This window comes from Talpa occidentalis, unplaced genomic scaffold (assembly GCF_014898055.3).
Source record: "Talpa occidentalis isolate TD23 unplaced genomic scaffold, MPIMG_talOcc4v2.1 talOcc4.17, whole genome shotgun sequence".
Taxonomy (NCBI): Eukaryota; Metazoa; Chordata; class Mammalia; order Eulipotyphla; family Talpidae; genus Talpa; species Talpa occidentalis.
The window spans coordinates 52240027-52255381 of record NW_023601754.1 but is presented as its reverse complement, the minus strand read 5'-3'; the positions used below and the strand labels follow the sequence as shown (position 1 = coordinate 52255381).

General features: G+C 68.4%; 1 protein-coding gene across 1 annotated transcript in view; it reads right to left on the bottom strand.

Moving 5' to 3' along the window:
• KCNQ1 (potassium voltage-gated channel subfamily Q member 1) overlaps positions 1 to 15355 on the bottom strand; it is a 169727-nt gene that overhangs the window by 136314 nt on the left and 18058 nt on the right. The window contains exons 3-6 of the mRNA XM_037517354.2: positions 5210 to 5336; positions 4857 to 4935; positions 3959 to 4055; positions 3643 to 3783 (exon numbers count right to left, since the gene is read on the bottom strand). Of these exons, the coding sequence (XP_037373251.1) occupies positions 3643 to 3783; positions 3959 to 4055; positions 4857 to 4935; positions 5210 to 5336 (444 nt within the window). The remainder of the gene's footprint in view (positions 1 to 3642; positions 3784 to 3958; positions 4056 to 4856; positions 4936 to 5209; positions 5337 to 15355) is intronic.

Below are 15355 nucleotides of genomic sequence, written 5' to 3'. Positions count from 1 at the left end.
AGCCTGCAGCCTCCCTCACAGTCCGGCCCCTCTGGAGACTTGTGGCCACCCATCAGAGGAAGGGGGTGGCGACCTTCGCAGGGACAGCCAGGACACTCCTGCCAGGCGGCCGACAAGAAACCACGATCTTGCAGAGGGAACCAAACAGCCCCGCTCCCCGGGGCCAGCTCCCTCGGCCTGAGCCCCGGGGCGACCCCCTGGCTCCCCACTTACAGATGGGAAGCTGAGGCCCATGCAGCCACCGCCTGGCCTGGCCCAAAGAGCTGACCCCAGCCTGCACGGCACTTCACGCGGCCACCTGCCTCCGTGCACCCCTCCCGGCTTGGCCCTGCTGGCTCCGAGGACGCGGGGTCAAAGCAGGAGGCACCTAAACACAGGCGCGACAGGGGTGGGGCCCAAACACAGGCGCGACGGGGCCACGGCGCAGAAGGGTGCTGGAGGCTGGAGCCGGCGCCGGAGCAGCGTGCTCCAGACCAGGGGTCTGTGACTGGGCCGCGGCAGCCGTCGGCACTAGCTGAATTCGCTTGTAGGACCACTGCCCGCAGGCCGGGAGTCTGGCTTTGGGAAGTGCCAAGGGAAGCGCGGCTGCTGAGGGCCCTAGAGGCACGGGCGCCCCCAGCTCTGTTCTCCTGCACTGACCCTCCCGCGGGCTGTGGAAGTAAGCGTTCATCTGGAATCCACCCACAGACGTCCCGGACAGGGCGGTGACCTGCCCAGGGCCGCCAGCTGGTCAGTGGTGCAGCGGGCAAGCACAGCCAGCTCCACCCTCTGCTCCTGGGCACTCTCCACCCTCCCGCTTGCTCCCACTGCACGTTCTGAGGCTGATCCTGCAGGCTTCTCTCCTCCGGGCCAACCCAAAAGTTCTGTCACCCGAGACTCCTGTGGCTCATGCTCCCTGACACAACCTGAACTCTGCCACGGAGGAAACAAGAGCTGTGCTCCAGCCTCACTGTGCCTGCCGTCCACGTAAGAAGTCCGTCAGGATCAGCACAGGGAGGTGGACCTGTCTCGTGGACTCCTACGCACACTGCAAAACCCTGCTGTAAAAGCCCTTCCTGAGGAGGGCGCTCTGGCTGGATTTCAGGAGCCCACAGTTCTCAGCCCACACCTGAAGGTGATGGTGTGGATGCGGCCAGGGAGCAGGCGGCCTGGCGCCCTGCAGACCTCTGGTTCTCAGCTGCACAGACCCAGGCTTTGCGCACGACTCCAGGCAAGGAAGAGCCGGGGACTGGTAGGGTCTGAGTGCCGGGTGGGGCTGGCCTGTGGGGCCCTGGTTTCCCCAGTTCAGATGAGGCCACAACACTGGCCCCACTGGACAGTAGGCAAATGTCCACACAGACCCCCAGCCCCAGACCCCTCTGGCCTGGCCCCTGAAGGATGCGGTGCAGCCCCGGAGGCCGGAACCTCCAGGAATTGCCGGCTGAGAGCGGGACTCAGACTGTTTTAGATGGCGGCTGAGCTACAGGCACAGCCTTCCAGCCTCGCTCGGAATTCTAAATTTAGACACGGGGGGTAAACAGCCTCAAGCCCGATCTTAGGGCCCCAGGGCCCTGAGCAGAGCGGCTCCCCCTCTGCTCACACTGCGGCACAAACACACGCGTTCTGTTCCAAGGGCGAAGAAAACAGTCTTAAATCCTCCCAAACACCTCAGCCGCCAGGCATGGGGCGCCCTGCTGGGGAGCAGGGCTCTCACACCTGAGTGGGGCGCCTGCCCCTCTGGGCTCTCAGCCACGGGCCAGCACCTTCACGGACAGTGTGGATGCTGAGGCTTGGGGGAGAAGGAGGCCTCTCGGACCGCCCCAGGACACCCCAGGCTCACGGCGACCCCCAAAACCCGTGCCCCTCAGATACCAGCCTCTGAAGCAGGGCTCTGTGGTGTGAGCTGGGGCCTGGGCGGAGACGTCCTGGGTGGGCTTCAGGCCCAAGGACAAGTGTCCTTAAGAGACCGAGAGGAGGCCCAGCCCACCCGGAGCCCCCGGCGTGGCGGATGCTCTTCAGGGCTGAGACCCACAGGCCAGGGCCTGAGCCTGCACTTGGGCCACCCTGCACCGTCCCCCGAGACCCTGCCCGGGCCCGTCCCTCACACCTCGAAGACATGGGCCTGGCTCCCAGCCGCCCCACCCGGTGCTGACGGGGTTGGGGTATGTGGAGTCTGGGCCAGGCCGGCGACGCAGAGTGGACGTCAGGAATGTTCTGGTTTGAGTCCTCGGTCCCGACGGGCCCCACACAGCACAGCCCGGCACGTACAGCCCCCCGTGTCTGCCCGGGGGGCAGGCGGGGGGCTGGTGCTTCCCCCCACCCCGGCGGGACGGACAGAGGAGGGGCCGGCCAGGGCCGAGGAGAGGGACAGAAAACAACTGCCCAGCCACAGTGGCAAATGGCGAGCTGGCTGCAAAGCCCCGTCGGGCCGCCCGGCCTGCTCTGAGCTCTGTTTGTCCGAGCTGAGCCAGGAGCACAGCCCATAACTCAGGCCCCGGACAGCCCCACCCCGACAGCTGCAGGGGCAGCGTGGCCATGAATGGAAGCTGTTTGCCCCAGAGCCCGGCAGCGGGGGGCCCCTGGCGGCCCTGGGGCGCAGAGCCCGGCGGGAATGCTGGGCCGGCCAGTCCCGCGTGGCCAGGCGGGCTGCAGCTGACGGCTAGGGCCGGGGCACTGGTGCCAAGTCGGGCACAAAGGGGCCGTGTTCCCGGCCGGCGGGCGGATGTTTGCACAGGTGTGGGAGCGCCGCGGGCCCCGGTTGGAGGGGGGGGGGGGCGGGGGCCGAGCAGCCATGAGCACCCCGCCAGCCGGGAGGCAGCCGGGCAGCGCCCATGCGGGCACTCTGGTCACCAGCCCATCAGCACCCATGCGCTTCCTGCCACGCAGGACTAGGACCCCTCCCAGCCCACAGCCAGCCCCGCGTGGCTAAGGCCCCCCCAGAACCTGCCCATGGGGGTTGGGGACCACACCGTCAGGAGGAGGGTAGGCAGAGGCAGCCAGAACCAGGCCTCCCCTGCCACAGGGGCCTGGTCAGCGTGTCCTGGCTTTCCCTAAGCAGCCCGGCATGCTGGAAGCTTCCAGAAAACACACCGACTCTGCCAGCGTTGGGAGCCCCTGCTGTGGGCCCGCCTCCTGGGGCGGGGGTGCGACTAGTCAGGGCACACAGCTGCCCGGGAAGCCACAGAGGGGCTTTGGGACCCACCGGACCAGCTGGGGCAGCTCCGCGCAGCAGGCAAGACGGGCCTGCAGAGCCTCCCACCACCTCGGCCAGGGTCCTGCACACCCCGGGGCCCGGGAGGAGCCCACGCTTTCCAGAGCAGCCCCACATCTCCCAGCCTGGTCACCACTGTGCAGGCCAGCGGCCAGCCCGCAGCCAGGGCCTGTCCCCAGCACCGGAGCCGGTGCCTTCACCCGGCCCAGGCTGCAGTGTCCTGTTTGCCCGCTCCTGGGCGCGGGGACACTGTGGACCAGCAGACCCTCCGCCAGGCAGCCCCACGCCCCTGCCCTCCCCACCGCCCGAGCAGCCGGGGCTCCAGCCGGGCACGGCCCTGGCAAAGCCCAGCTCAGGGAGGAACCTCACAGCGTGGCGGCAGAGCCCGGGGCGTAACCGTGCCTCCTGGGGCTCGCCAGCCCAGCCCCGGCCCCGCCGCCACCCGCACTCACCACGCCCCACCACAGGGCGTCCGCGTAGCTGCCGAACTCCACGCGGCCCGAATCGTTCACGGCGTCCTTCTCGGCCAGGTACACGAAGTAGGAGGAGAAGATGAGGCCCAGGAAGCCGATGTACAGGGTGGTGATCAGCTCCTGGGGGAGCGGAGGCGGTCAGTCACGCCCTGGCCCCCGGCCCCGGCCCCGGCCCCCGCCCCGGCTCCCGAGAGTCGGGGCTCCCCAGGAGCAGTGCCCGGCCGCCGTCCCGGCCCAGCACAGGCAGCCTGACCCCGCACGTGCTGTACCCCCACCCCGGGGCGCCCGCACCCACCTGGCGGTGGATGAAGACCACGGAGCCCAGGAGCCGCCAGGTGCCGCCCTGGCGGTCCACGTGCAGCATCCTCAGGATCTGCAGGAAGCGGATGCCCCTGGCAGGAGACAGCGCTGAGCCCCGAGGCCTGCCCCCTCCCCCGCCCGGCTTGCACCCCTGGCCTCCACCCTCCCTTGCCCAGGCCTGCCCCCAGGCCTATCCCCCACCCAGCCTGCCCCCAGGCCCGACCCCTGACCTGCCCTCCCCATCCAGCCTGCCCCCTCCCTTGCCCAGGCTTGCCCCCCAGGCCTGACCCCTGGCCTGTCCCCCGCCCGGCCTGTCCCCCTCCCTGCACAGGCCTGCCCCCCAGGCCTGACCCCTGGCCTGTCCCCCTCCCCTGCACAGGCCTGCCCCCCAGGCCTGCCTCTCCCAGCTGGTCTCCTCCCCCACCCGGCCTGCCCCCTCCCCTGCCCAGGCCTGCCCCCCAGGCCTGCCGCCCACCTGGCCTGTCCCCCCTACCTGCCCATACCCCCAGGCCTGCCCCCCACCCAGGCCTACCCCCTGCCCAGGGCTGCCGCCCAACTGGCCTGCACCTCCAGACCTTTACCCCACGCAGGCCTGCCCCTGACTGGCCTGCACCCCGCCCAGCTCATCCCTCTCCGGCGCAGCCCCTCAAAGCCTGGGTTCCAACCCACCCCTCCCCACACTGCCGCCCAGCCCCCTCCTCAAGCACAGGTCAGGGCTGGGCCAGCACCTGCAGGACGACTCCGGGGTCACGCCAGTTTACCAGTGAGCAGGGTCAGCTCCCCAGGTGCCAGGCCAGGTCCCAAGGCTCACCCCCACGGCACCCTGGCCCTGGCTCAGCAGCCCAGTGCACACACACTGCCCCCCCGCCCTCTCGGGAGAGCCCAGGACCTACCTGATGGCTGAGGTGGCTAACACCTGCCCCTTGGAGCCCACGCAGAGGACAACCATGGAGGCCACGACCACAATGAGGTCTGAGGGAGGGGACAGTGTCACCAGCCAGGCGGGGAGCTGGGAGGGGCCTGGCGGTCAGGCCCGACACGGCCCCACACGGGACTCAGGCACGCGCGGGGCCCCATGTGGCTCACAGGCCTCCCGGGGAGTGACCAGCCCACGCCACGCCAAGGGGCAGGTGGGAAGGCCAGGCCTGGGTTCTCCCAGTCCTCAGGGGCCGCAGCCTGGTGGTCATCCGGGTGCCCCCTCTAGCCCTGCCAAGCCCCGCCTGGGCCCTGGGGCGAGTGGACTCACCGATGATGGAGATGGGCTTCCGGGCAAAGCGCAGCCGCCCCCAGAGGCCCACGTACTTGCTGCGGCAGCCTGCAGACCAGAGGCGCACCACGTACTCCGTCCCGAAGAACACCACCAGCACGATCTCCTGCGGGCAGCAGGGGGCACACTCACCCCACGCCAGGCCCGCCGGGCCAGCGCCACCAGCCCCCAGACATGGCTGGGCCAGATACGGCCGGGCCAGGCCGGGCCCCGCACATCCACCTGATCCAACAACCCCTGCCTGGGTCAACCGGGGAGGCCAAGGCGCCGGCCCTAGGCCGCAGGGGCGAGGCCGGGTCTGTGCGGCCCTGAGCAGCGATGCCTACGGCAGCCTCGCTTCCAGCTGAGGCCCTGGAGCCCAGGCCGGCGGGGCAGGCGCGCGTGCTCGGGAGGACTGGCCCTTCAGCTCATGCAACGTGCCACCATGGGACCTGGGGCAGGGTGTGGACAGCTGGTGGCCATCCCTGGGGCCCGCTGCAAGGAGCACCCAAGGCAGGGGCGCCGGGCAGCAGCCGGAGGCAGGAGGACCCAGAGGGCGCCACTCACGTCACCCTAAAACTTCAGCTGTGAAACAACACCCCAGGCCTCCGCCAAAGGCCATTCTGAGCACCAGCCTGGGGGTAGGTGGGGGCAGGCGGGACCAAGGGGCTGCGGGGTCACACTGGCGGTGGACAGCGGGCGGACGGGCGGCGGGTGAAGGGATGGAGAGAGGGGGAGAGAGGGGCGGGCGGAGGCACAAATTAGTCTCACACACGCGTCAAGATGCCACCCCCAGGGGTAGCTCAGAGGCGCGTCTGGGTGGCGAGAGCTGCAGACCATCGCCGACGGGGTTTAAGGGACTCGCAGCGGCTGTCCAGGCCGCTTCCCCGCACTCCTGGGTCTCAGGGAAACGTTTTGCAGAATCAGACAAGCCCACCCTAAAATTCACTTGGGACCGCAAGGGCCCGAGGAGAACGCGGCCCCAAGGTGCCAACCACAGGCTGAAATATGACTCAGCCCTGAAAAGGGCTCTGGTGCCCGCCCCGGAGGACTCGCGGCGCCGCTAAGCCAGACAAGGACACGCGTGGCGGCGGCTCATGTGGGGCCCCTAGATTCAGAGAGAGGAGAGGACGGTGCCGGGAGGGAGGCTGGAGGGCTGGTGCCTTCCTGGACGAGGAGCCTGCCTGTGGGTGGCCCCTGGAGGGTACCCCGAGGCCTCCAGCCCGGCTCTGCAGGTCCACGGCCGCGGGGCGCACTGCCCCTCACTCGGGCACATTTTGGGTTCTGTGAATGCAACCCTGAGCCAGGCCCGGCGGGCAGAGCCTCGGCCCCCAGCTCAGCCCCTCAGGTGCTGCGGTGTTTGCACAACTTGGGATTGTTTTTTAAAACAAATTTCCTAGCAGACGCTCAATTAAAAAAGGGCAAAAACCCGAGCAGGCGTTTCTCCGGAGCAGACGCCCCGACGGCCAAAGGCAGACGGGATGAGACACGGCCACACGCCCCTGGGTGGCTCCGGACGGGGCCAGAGGGCAGGGCAGGCGCGGCTCACTGCCCCAGGAGGGGGCGGCCGCCCCTCAAGCCACCAGGCACAGTCGCCTCCCCGGCACCCCGCTTCTGGGAGTGCACACCTCAAGCAGCTGAAGGCCAGGGCTTCCACCATATTCCCGCAGCCAAAACGGGGGCACCAGGGGCCACAGAGGGGCACCCCCACGCGGGCACCAGTGCTCCATGCTGGACAGGAAGGACGTTCTCCCACCCCGTCCGGCACGGAGGACCGGAGGGCGCTGCGGCACCAACAGCCGGCACCCGAGGACCAGGCCGTGTCCCCCGAGATCCGCAGACAGGGAGGGGCTGGGGCTGCGGGGCTGGGGCAGGGTGGGTGTTTAGCAGGAGCACAGCTTCAGGTGGGAAGACGCAAACACTTGCGTTTTGCAGCAATTTTAACTAAAGAGGGGCAGCTGCGAGGAAAAGGCGGGCTCCTGGGGGTCCCCTTCGGGCGGGGGCCCTGGGGATGGCTGAGCCCTGGACACGGCACACATGGCTGACGCGGCGAGTTTTTCAGGCCATGAGTCTGGGCACAGCTCAAGCCAGCGCCCCCGGGCTGGAGGGCGGGGCTGGACCGCCGGGGCAGGACGGCGGCCTGAGTCCGTTGTCCCTGAGCCGCCGGCTCCACTCTCCAGGGGCCACTGTTAGCTCAGGATTAAGCCGGGCCTCGACCTCGGCAACCCCTGCCCTGTGGCGCCAGCCCCAGCCCCTCAAGGCCGGCCGGCCCGCCAGCTGGGGCCCAGGGCCGCTCACGGAAGGTTCTGGGTGCTGACATGGACGCAGGGGCACGGTCACGCGCCAGGGGGCTGAGGTCTCCCTGCCGGGAACACAGCAGGACCCTCGGCTACTGAGAACAAGTCACAGAGGCGGGCGCCCTGCCCCGGGGCCTGCCCCCTCCAGCCCCCGACTTGGAGTGGCTCTGGCCTGCAGGCACCGGGGGAGGAGACAAAGGTCGGGCTTGCGGGCGCCCGTCAGGGCTTTGCTGCTGAGGGGAGGCTGCGGGTGACTCGGGTTTCGCAAGAGGCCGGCTTATCTGCTGTCCCGCTTATCGGCCGGGGAATCGCCGCCCGTGGGTCCAGCTCGCAGCCGCCATCTCCTCGCTCCAAAGCGGGCCGTGCCCTGCCCCAGCCCCACGTGACAGCGGCGCCCACCCGGCCCAGCGGCCTGTGGGATGGCAGAGGTTTTGGGGTTCTTGCTGTACAAGAAAGGGACCGGCTCAGACCCTTATCGTGCTGCCCCGGGCGCCTCTGACCTTCCGGCTCTGCTCTTTTCCAATGGAAAATTAATTTTAAAGAGGTTGGAAGATTAACTGCAGGGGATTAAGTGCTGACGTGTGTGGAGTGGGGTGGCCGGCACACCGGCAAGGGGGGCCGCCACGGGCAAAGGCTCAGCCCCCTCAACCCCCATCCTGGATGCGGACCCCTGCAGAACCCGGGCTGGGGTCCCTCCGCAGGCGCTCCTGTCCCCAGACGCCGGCCTTCAAGGCCTACGTTTCAAGGCCACCAAGGCTGCCCTCAGTGGTGGGGGACATGGGGCAGCCCTGCTGCTGACGAGGCCAGAGGCGCAGAGACCCCCGAGGCCTTGCTCCTCCAAGCCTGGGCCGGCTGGGGACCCGGCCAGCTGTCTCACCTCCACAGGGGCCCCACGGCCAGGGGCTGGTCCCGGCGCTCCTGGAGGGCCCGCTGGCCAGAAAGCCCGCAGCAGGCATAGCTCTCAAAGTGCTCTTTGTTCGGGGGCCGGTCTGCGGCCAGCTGCTCCCAGCCGCGCGCCGGGGTGAGGGCTCCCGGGCTGCCCGGCGACATGTGCTGGGCACAGCTGGGCCACAGAGCTGCTGCCGCCCACCCCAGCTCGCCAGCCCCGCCCGCCCCCACCGCGGGCCCTCTGCCCAGCTGCTACCCTCGGGTCCCACAGTCCTGCCCCCAAGGTGTAGGGTGTGGGGTGCGGGTCAGCACAGGGCCCCATACTCCACCCCGGGCCTGTGCGCCCCGGCCTCGCGAGGTCACACGCAAACCTCAGGCCGCCCTACAGGCTTTGCGGCAGCGGGGCAGAGCCACAGACCTGCCGGGGCCTTCTCCACAGCCCTGGGAGCCGCTGCAAAGCCGGTGGGTGGTCTTCCGGGCTCAGGAGACACACAGGTCGCCTTTGAGCACACCTCCCTGCAGCCAAAGCTTGGGGCGCCTGCTCCCCAGGGCCTCGCCAGCTCCATGCAGGCCTCCACCTTCCTCCTCAGTCCACAGCTCTGCAAGGGGCATGAGCCCCGTGGGACTGGGAGTGGGGTCTGGGGCCAGGACGGGGGCTGAGCCCACACCTGGCACATTCTTGGGTCCATTTTCGTCGGGGCCAAATCCTTCCCAGGATCAGAGGCTTCTGAGCTGAGCCTCAGAATAAAGGCCGCCACCCACAGCGGGGGGAGCGGCCAGGTAACCCCCCAAGGCTGCCGGTGCCACATGGCGATACAGTTACACAAGATTCAGGAGGCTTAATGAGGCGCCTCCTCCGGGGACCCGCGCGCCACAGATGGAGCCTGCGCCTGGGGTGCTGGAGCGGCCACGTCCTCCCCACCTGGGTGTGCTGAGGTCAGGAGGCGGCCACGGGGCTCACCGCCACCCGACACCTGCAGCAGGGGAGGCAGACGCGCCGAGGGGCCAGGCAGCCGGGCCGGGGCTGGGCTTCTCCCAGCGTGGGAAGGCCGAGGGTGGCCCCCCGAGAAGCAGCGCACCTGGCGGAGGCCGAGGCCCCTGGAATCAGGCCGACGTGAGCCGCAGGTGCCGTGTGCATTGACCTGGCTGTTACCTGCTCTTCCCGAGTGATGTCCGCCCACGTGGGTGACACCTGCCGGCAGAGCACAGTCAGGGCTGTGGGCCCAAGGAGGCCCTGCCCCAGGGCCTGCCTGTGCCCTCCTGCCTCACTCCACAGCACAACGTGGCCTCCCGAGGGCCCCTGGCCTGCCGTTGCCATTGGCACCCACCTTGGGGCTTGGCTCCTCCGGGAGATGGGCACATCACAAGCTCCTTGTGGCCTGTTCCCGCGCATGGGAAATGAGGCTGTCGCCACCAGCGCCCGGAGCAGCAGGGCCTGGCCACCGGCTGCTACAGGCAGGCCAGAAGGGGTTCCCGGGAGGGCCTCCAGGACAGCGTGGGGCATTGTGGGCACCAGCGGCCTGGGTGAACACCCCACGGGGGTCTGGCTGTGGGCCCCACGTGGGCTCCGCCCCCCGCCAGCCCTGGGCTCTGCCACCTCCCCAGGGTGAGGCCATTCCTGGGCAGGTAGAAGGAGAAGCTGCCCATCCGCCCTGCCCTGTGCACTCCTCCTGGTCACGCGCAGCACCCCGAGGCCAGCCCAGCGCCCCGCCCCCCATGCCAGACCCCACAGCCACAGCCCACTGGCTCACCTCTGTGAGCCCGGCCCCCCGGGTATGGCCCTCCTTCCTGCCAGCTCACGGCCGTACCAAGGGTGGGGGTCCGGCCCGTTGCCATCGGGAGCAGTCTAGCACAAGCGGGGTGGACCCGCCCACCCCAGGGCCCTCTGAGGCCCCGAGTCATAGATGAAAGAGCAGACGGGGCCACAGCGGCAGCTCTGCCCATGTGGCCTCCTGCCCCCACCCCCCGTGCCTGCGCGAAGAAGGCCTCACGGGGCCGAGGGTCCCCCACTGCCGCCTTCTCTAGTCCTCAACCCAGCTCGGGCACCCCCAGGCACACAGCCGTCCCCTGGCTGCATGTGCTGCCAGCCAAGGCCACTGGGCCGTCAAGCGTGTGACCACAGCTGCCGAGGGCCATTGTCCCTACAGGCAGATCAGACGAGGGCCACACACCTGGCCAGACCTCAGCTCCCACCCAGCCCTCATCGGAGTGGCCCTGTGCCCCCAGCCCACACGGGGAGCCCCGCCCTGATGTGATGAGACGTGAATCAGGCCCTTGCAGAGGAGGTCATGGGCGGGGTGAGTCCCGTGTGCCCCTGTAGGGAAGGGGCATGGAGGGGGCAGGCTTGCGATGGCCGGGCTTCCAGCAAAGGCCTGGGGGTGCGTCCAGGGCTAAGGCTCCAAACTCCAAAGGCAGGCCCCCAGCCCCCCAAACCCCACCACGCGGCCTCGAGGTGGGGGCACCCGTGAATCGCACATGTGGGAGGGCCGCTGGCCACCCTGTGATTTGTGGCGGGGGTGGGACGCCGCCTGCCGCCCGGCGCCCAGCAGCCAGTTCACACGTATGTAAAGCAAAGCCCTGTCTTCCCAGGCCGCGCTATTTTGGTCTACGGGCCAGTTAAATGGAGCCTATTTTCAGCCCCACAACCCCACTGCTGAGGGCTGTTAACCCCAAAGAAGTCCCACCCCTCGGCGGCTGCCTTGCGGCAGGAGGGACAGAGGGTGGGGGCTGTTATTTTTATCTGCCAGGAGCCCAGCTTCAACCCACGCTACCCAGAGCCGACATTCATGAGCCCAGAGATGTGAATGGAGCCCGCTGGTGCCTGGCCCGAGGCCCTGCCCTTCCAAAGCCACCCTGGAACACCACCCAACCTGGGACAACACCCGACCCCAGAACAGCACCCAACCCCGGGACAACACCCAACTCGGAACAACACCCAACCCGGGACAACACCCAACCCGGGACAACACCCAACCCGGGACAACACCCAACCCGGAACAACACCCAACCTGGGACAACACCCAATGCGGGACAACACCCAACGCGGGACAACACCCAACCCGGAACAACACCCAACCCGGGACAACACCCAACCCGGGACAACACCCAACCCGGGACAACACCCAACCCGGGACAATACCCGACCCCAGAAAAACACCCAACCCAGGGTCACCTTCGTCCAAATCCAAGAGTCCCGCTCTGGGGCAGACACCTCCAGAGGCCACACTAGGGGTGTCAGAAAAGAAGCTGAGGCGCCCAGGACTGAACAAAGCCTCACTGCTCGTGAGTCGCTCGGCCCGGACGCCCCATGTGTCCCTCCAGCCCCGGGCGTCCGGCAAGGCCCTCGCTGATGACGGGTGAGAGAGCCCTGCCTCCGGGTGGGCAACAAGCCCCCCCACGGGAAACCCCACGGGACTCTGCACTCCCCCGTGGCTTCAGGAAGCAGGAGGGGTGGCAGCAGGGCGACCAGGCGCCCCTCGAGCAGCCGCGACCCGAAGTGAGAAGGGAAGGCCAGGCGCGCTGCCAGCATCAGACAGTGTGGGGCACCCGCCTCCCGGGTCTGCACAAGAACGAGACGGCCGAGGGCAGGCGACGGAGCAACCCGGCCCGGAGGAGCGGCTGGCGCCTCGGAGCCCCGCTCCAGCCGTGGGGCCACAGTCCGCGGCGCTCAGAGGCAGCGCTGGTGCTGAGGCTCGCGGAAGGCGCGGGGCCGGGCTGGCCACGCTTCCGAGAGGGCACGCCACGGGCGACGGGCCTGCGTGTGCCCCGGGAGGCCTTGGGGTGGGGGCGGCACGGGGCGGCGAGGGGGCAGCGTCTGTGCGCACCTGTCGCCCGCCCGCCGAGGGGCGCACTCTGCAGCGGGACCCCGGGCGCGCGGGGCGTGGGGGCTGCGCCACGTCCGCCGAGACCGAGGATCAGCAAATGCCTCTCGGAGCGCGGAAGCACGGACGCTAACGGGGAAGGCTTTCTTCAAGTTGGACTTCATTAAAATTAAAAACTTATGCTCTTTTGGAAGATACTGGGGGAAAGAAAAGGAGAGGGAAGCCACAGAGGGGGAGAAAATATTTGCAAAACGCCAACCCGACCGCAGCCAGCTAACAGCCGCGCTCTGTCGGCCCCCGTGGCGGAGCAGCCCCCGAAGGCCGCGAAGGCGGCAGCCGGGCAGCCACTGGGGCGAGGGGGTAAGAAGGGGAGCAAGAGCCACACAGCCCTGGGCATCAGCGGGGGGAGGCAGCTGTGGGTCCCCCAAAACACCACCAACGGGGACCGGAGCGAGGAACAGAGTGATGGTGGAGAGCAGTTTGCCGACCGGGCCCCCTCATCACGCTCCCCACCCTCCGGCACCCCATCCCCATCCCCTGCCCGGCTGGGGGGCTCCGGGGACAGGATGCCCCCCCCCCGGCCCTGTGCTGTGATCTGGGCGCTTTCATGCCCACAGCCCCGACCTGGAAGCGTCAGCCTGTGAACAGATAAACAAACCCCGGCACCTCTTATGCCGCAAGTGGAAGGGAAGACAGGCCTGAGCGCCAGCCCGCGTGGACCAGGCTCAAAGGCCCGCAGCCGGAGAGGAGCCAGGCCACGTCCCTCACAGGGTGTTCTGGAAAAGGCAGAGCCTCAGGACGGAAACTGCTGACCAGGGGCCGGGCGGGGCAGGGGGTGGGCAGGGGCCCAGACCCAGGCTGCGAGGTGGACACGCTGCCCCCGGCCCGCACCTGGGGGAGCAGCCAGCCCCGCAAAGGCCGCGGTCCGGCGGAGGGGAGCAAGTCAGGGAGGCGGCAGCCAACTCAGAAACTTCCGGCATGTGGATGCTTTTTAAAAAGGTGCCCAGGGTCGTGAGAAGGGGCAGGCACCAGACCACGGCTGCCCTCGCAGACTGCAAAGGAAGCGCCTGAGTCAGACCCCTGCTTCCCCAACACCCCTCGACCAGGGTGGGCCCTGGTGCTCGCCCAGCCGCATGGCAGCCGGGCGGGAAAGGGAAGCGGCGTGCGGGCGCAGGGGGACGGCTGCTCACCTCGGGAGGCACGTCTCGAGGCGGAGCGCAGGGGCCCACAGGAGCCCCCGGGACCAGGAACGGAGTCGGGACAGGCTCGGGACGGAAGACAGACGCGACGCGCCAAGCCCGCCACGGCTCCCAGCGCCCGCCACGCGCGCTCAGAATCCGTCACCAAGACGCGCCACCGGCCCCGCCGGGAACGGGCACCAGGTCAACACGCGTGCGCGTCTGCGCGGGAGATGCGGCCCGGAGAGGCGGAGGCCCCAGGAGGCCTCCGGGGTCAGGGTCACCCCAGCGCCATCCCACGAGGCTCCTCGTGAAAACCGGCCGTCGCCCCTAACGCGTGGACGCGCAAAGACAAAACCACCGGGACAGCGAGGACGCACGGCTCGGCCTCGAGGTCTCTCGGGCGCTGCATGGCCGGGGCATGGCGGCACCGGCACCCAGACGCACCGACAGGCGGCAGCCCAGGCCCTGCCGAGCCCCGGCCTGACCGCCAGGACAAGCTGGGTTGCAACAGAGCACGATGGGCCTTCCCGGAAGCGCTTCGTGCCGCGGCCCGCGCTTGGCCAGAGGGCAGAAGCCACCCGAAGCACGAACACACCAAAAGAAAACGCGAAGGGAAGTTCCGTCGCCAGGGGTGTGCTAAGCAACGTCAAAGGCAGAACAAGGAAAAAGAGAAAAAGCAACAAATTTGACGACGCTGCAACCGAGAGCGCTCAGCCTGCCGAAGGTGAGTCGCCGACGGGGAGCTGTTTGTCAGACGCGCGTGCCTGTCCTCGGAGGTGATAAAGGCGACTCGCAGTTCAGTCATAAAATGGCAAACAGCTCCATTTTAAAGGGGCCGGGGGGGATATTCGAAAAGACGCTTCCCCGGAGGAGTTCCATGGCCTCGGAATGGGCGCACGGGAAGGCGGCGGCCGCGTCAGTCAGGACACGACAGGGACACGGTCAGCTTGGGCGGCTGCAGAGGCCGACCGCCCCCAACGCCGACGAGGATGTGGGGGGTGCGGGGACTTGCGGCAGGAATGCAACCTGGTGCGGTGGCTTTGGAGAATGGTCTGTGGGTTTCTCAAATAGTTAATAAACACCTGTCTTGTTATCCAACCCCCCACCCAAGCATGTGCCCACAGAGACTTGGACGCAAATGTAGCTCCAAACAGAAACGATCCAAATGCAGGCGACATGCAAGAAACCGAGACTGGCACAGCGATCCAGTGGAATACTACGCAGCCATGAAAAAGAGTGGAATGCTGATACACTGACACGCCTGGATGAACCCAAAAAAACAATGTGCAGGGAGCGGAGCCAGACAGAAACTACACCCGTGTGTGACTCCACTGAAAGAAAGCTCCGGAAAATGCAAACTACCCTTACTGACAGGTGGTCAAGGTCACCGTGCACGGGAAGGGTGGGAGGGGTTCCCAAGGGCAGGAGGATACTTGCAGGTGACGGCGCATCGGGAGCCAGCGGCGTGTGCTGAGTCCCGTCCAGCGCGGTGGCACCCGGGTCAGCTGAGCCAACACGCCGCAGCCACCGTGCCCGTGGAGGTCGAGGCGGCGGCACAGCAGACCCAGGTCTGTCTGTCTGCTGTGGATTTCAGAATGTTCCGATGCCGAAACCAAAGTCTGCTCAAGGTCACTGGCTCCCATCAAGGACGCTGACCCCAACCCACCCAGCCCAGCACCCCACCTTCTCTGCACCCCAAGGAGGAGGCCATGACCCACCACCTCCCATGCTGGCTCGCAGCTCCAGGCCGAGGTTCTCCATGCCACGTGGGCCACGGGCTCACTGCACATCACACGTGAAGAGCCTGGGGCCTGGAAAGGGTCGGACTGGGGGTCCGGGCCCCCCAGCCTGTCTGCATGTGCCTAGGCATGGGGGTCTTGGAGCGCACACCCCCAGGTGGCCCCCCTGAGACCACAAAGAGGGGAGCCCTGCAGGCCCCGGGCCTGCCGCACACGGCCC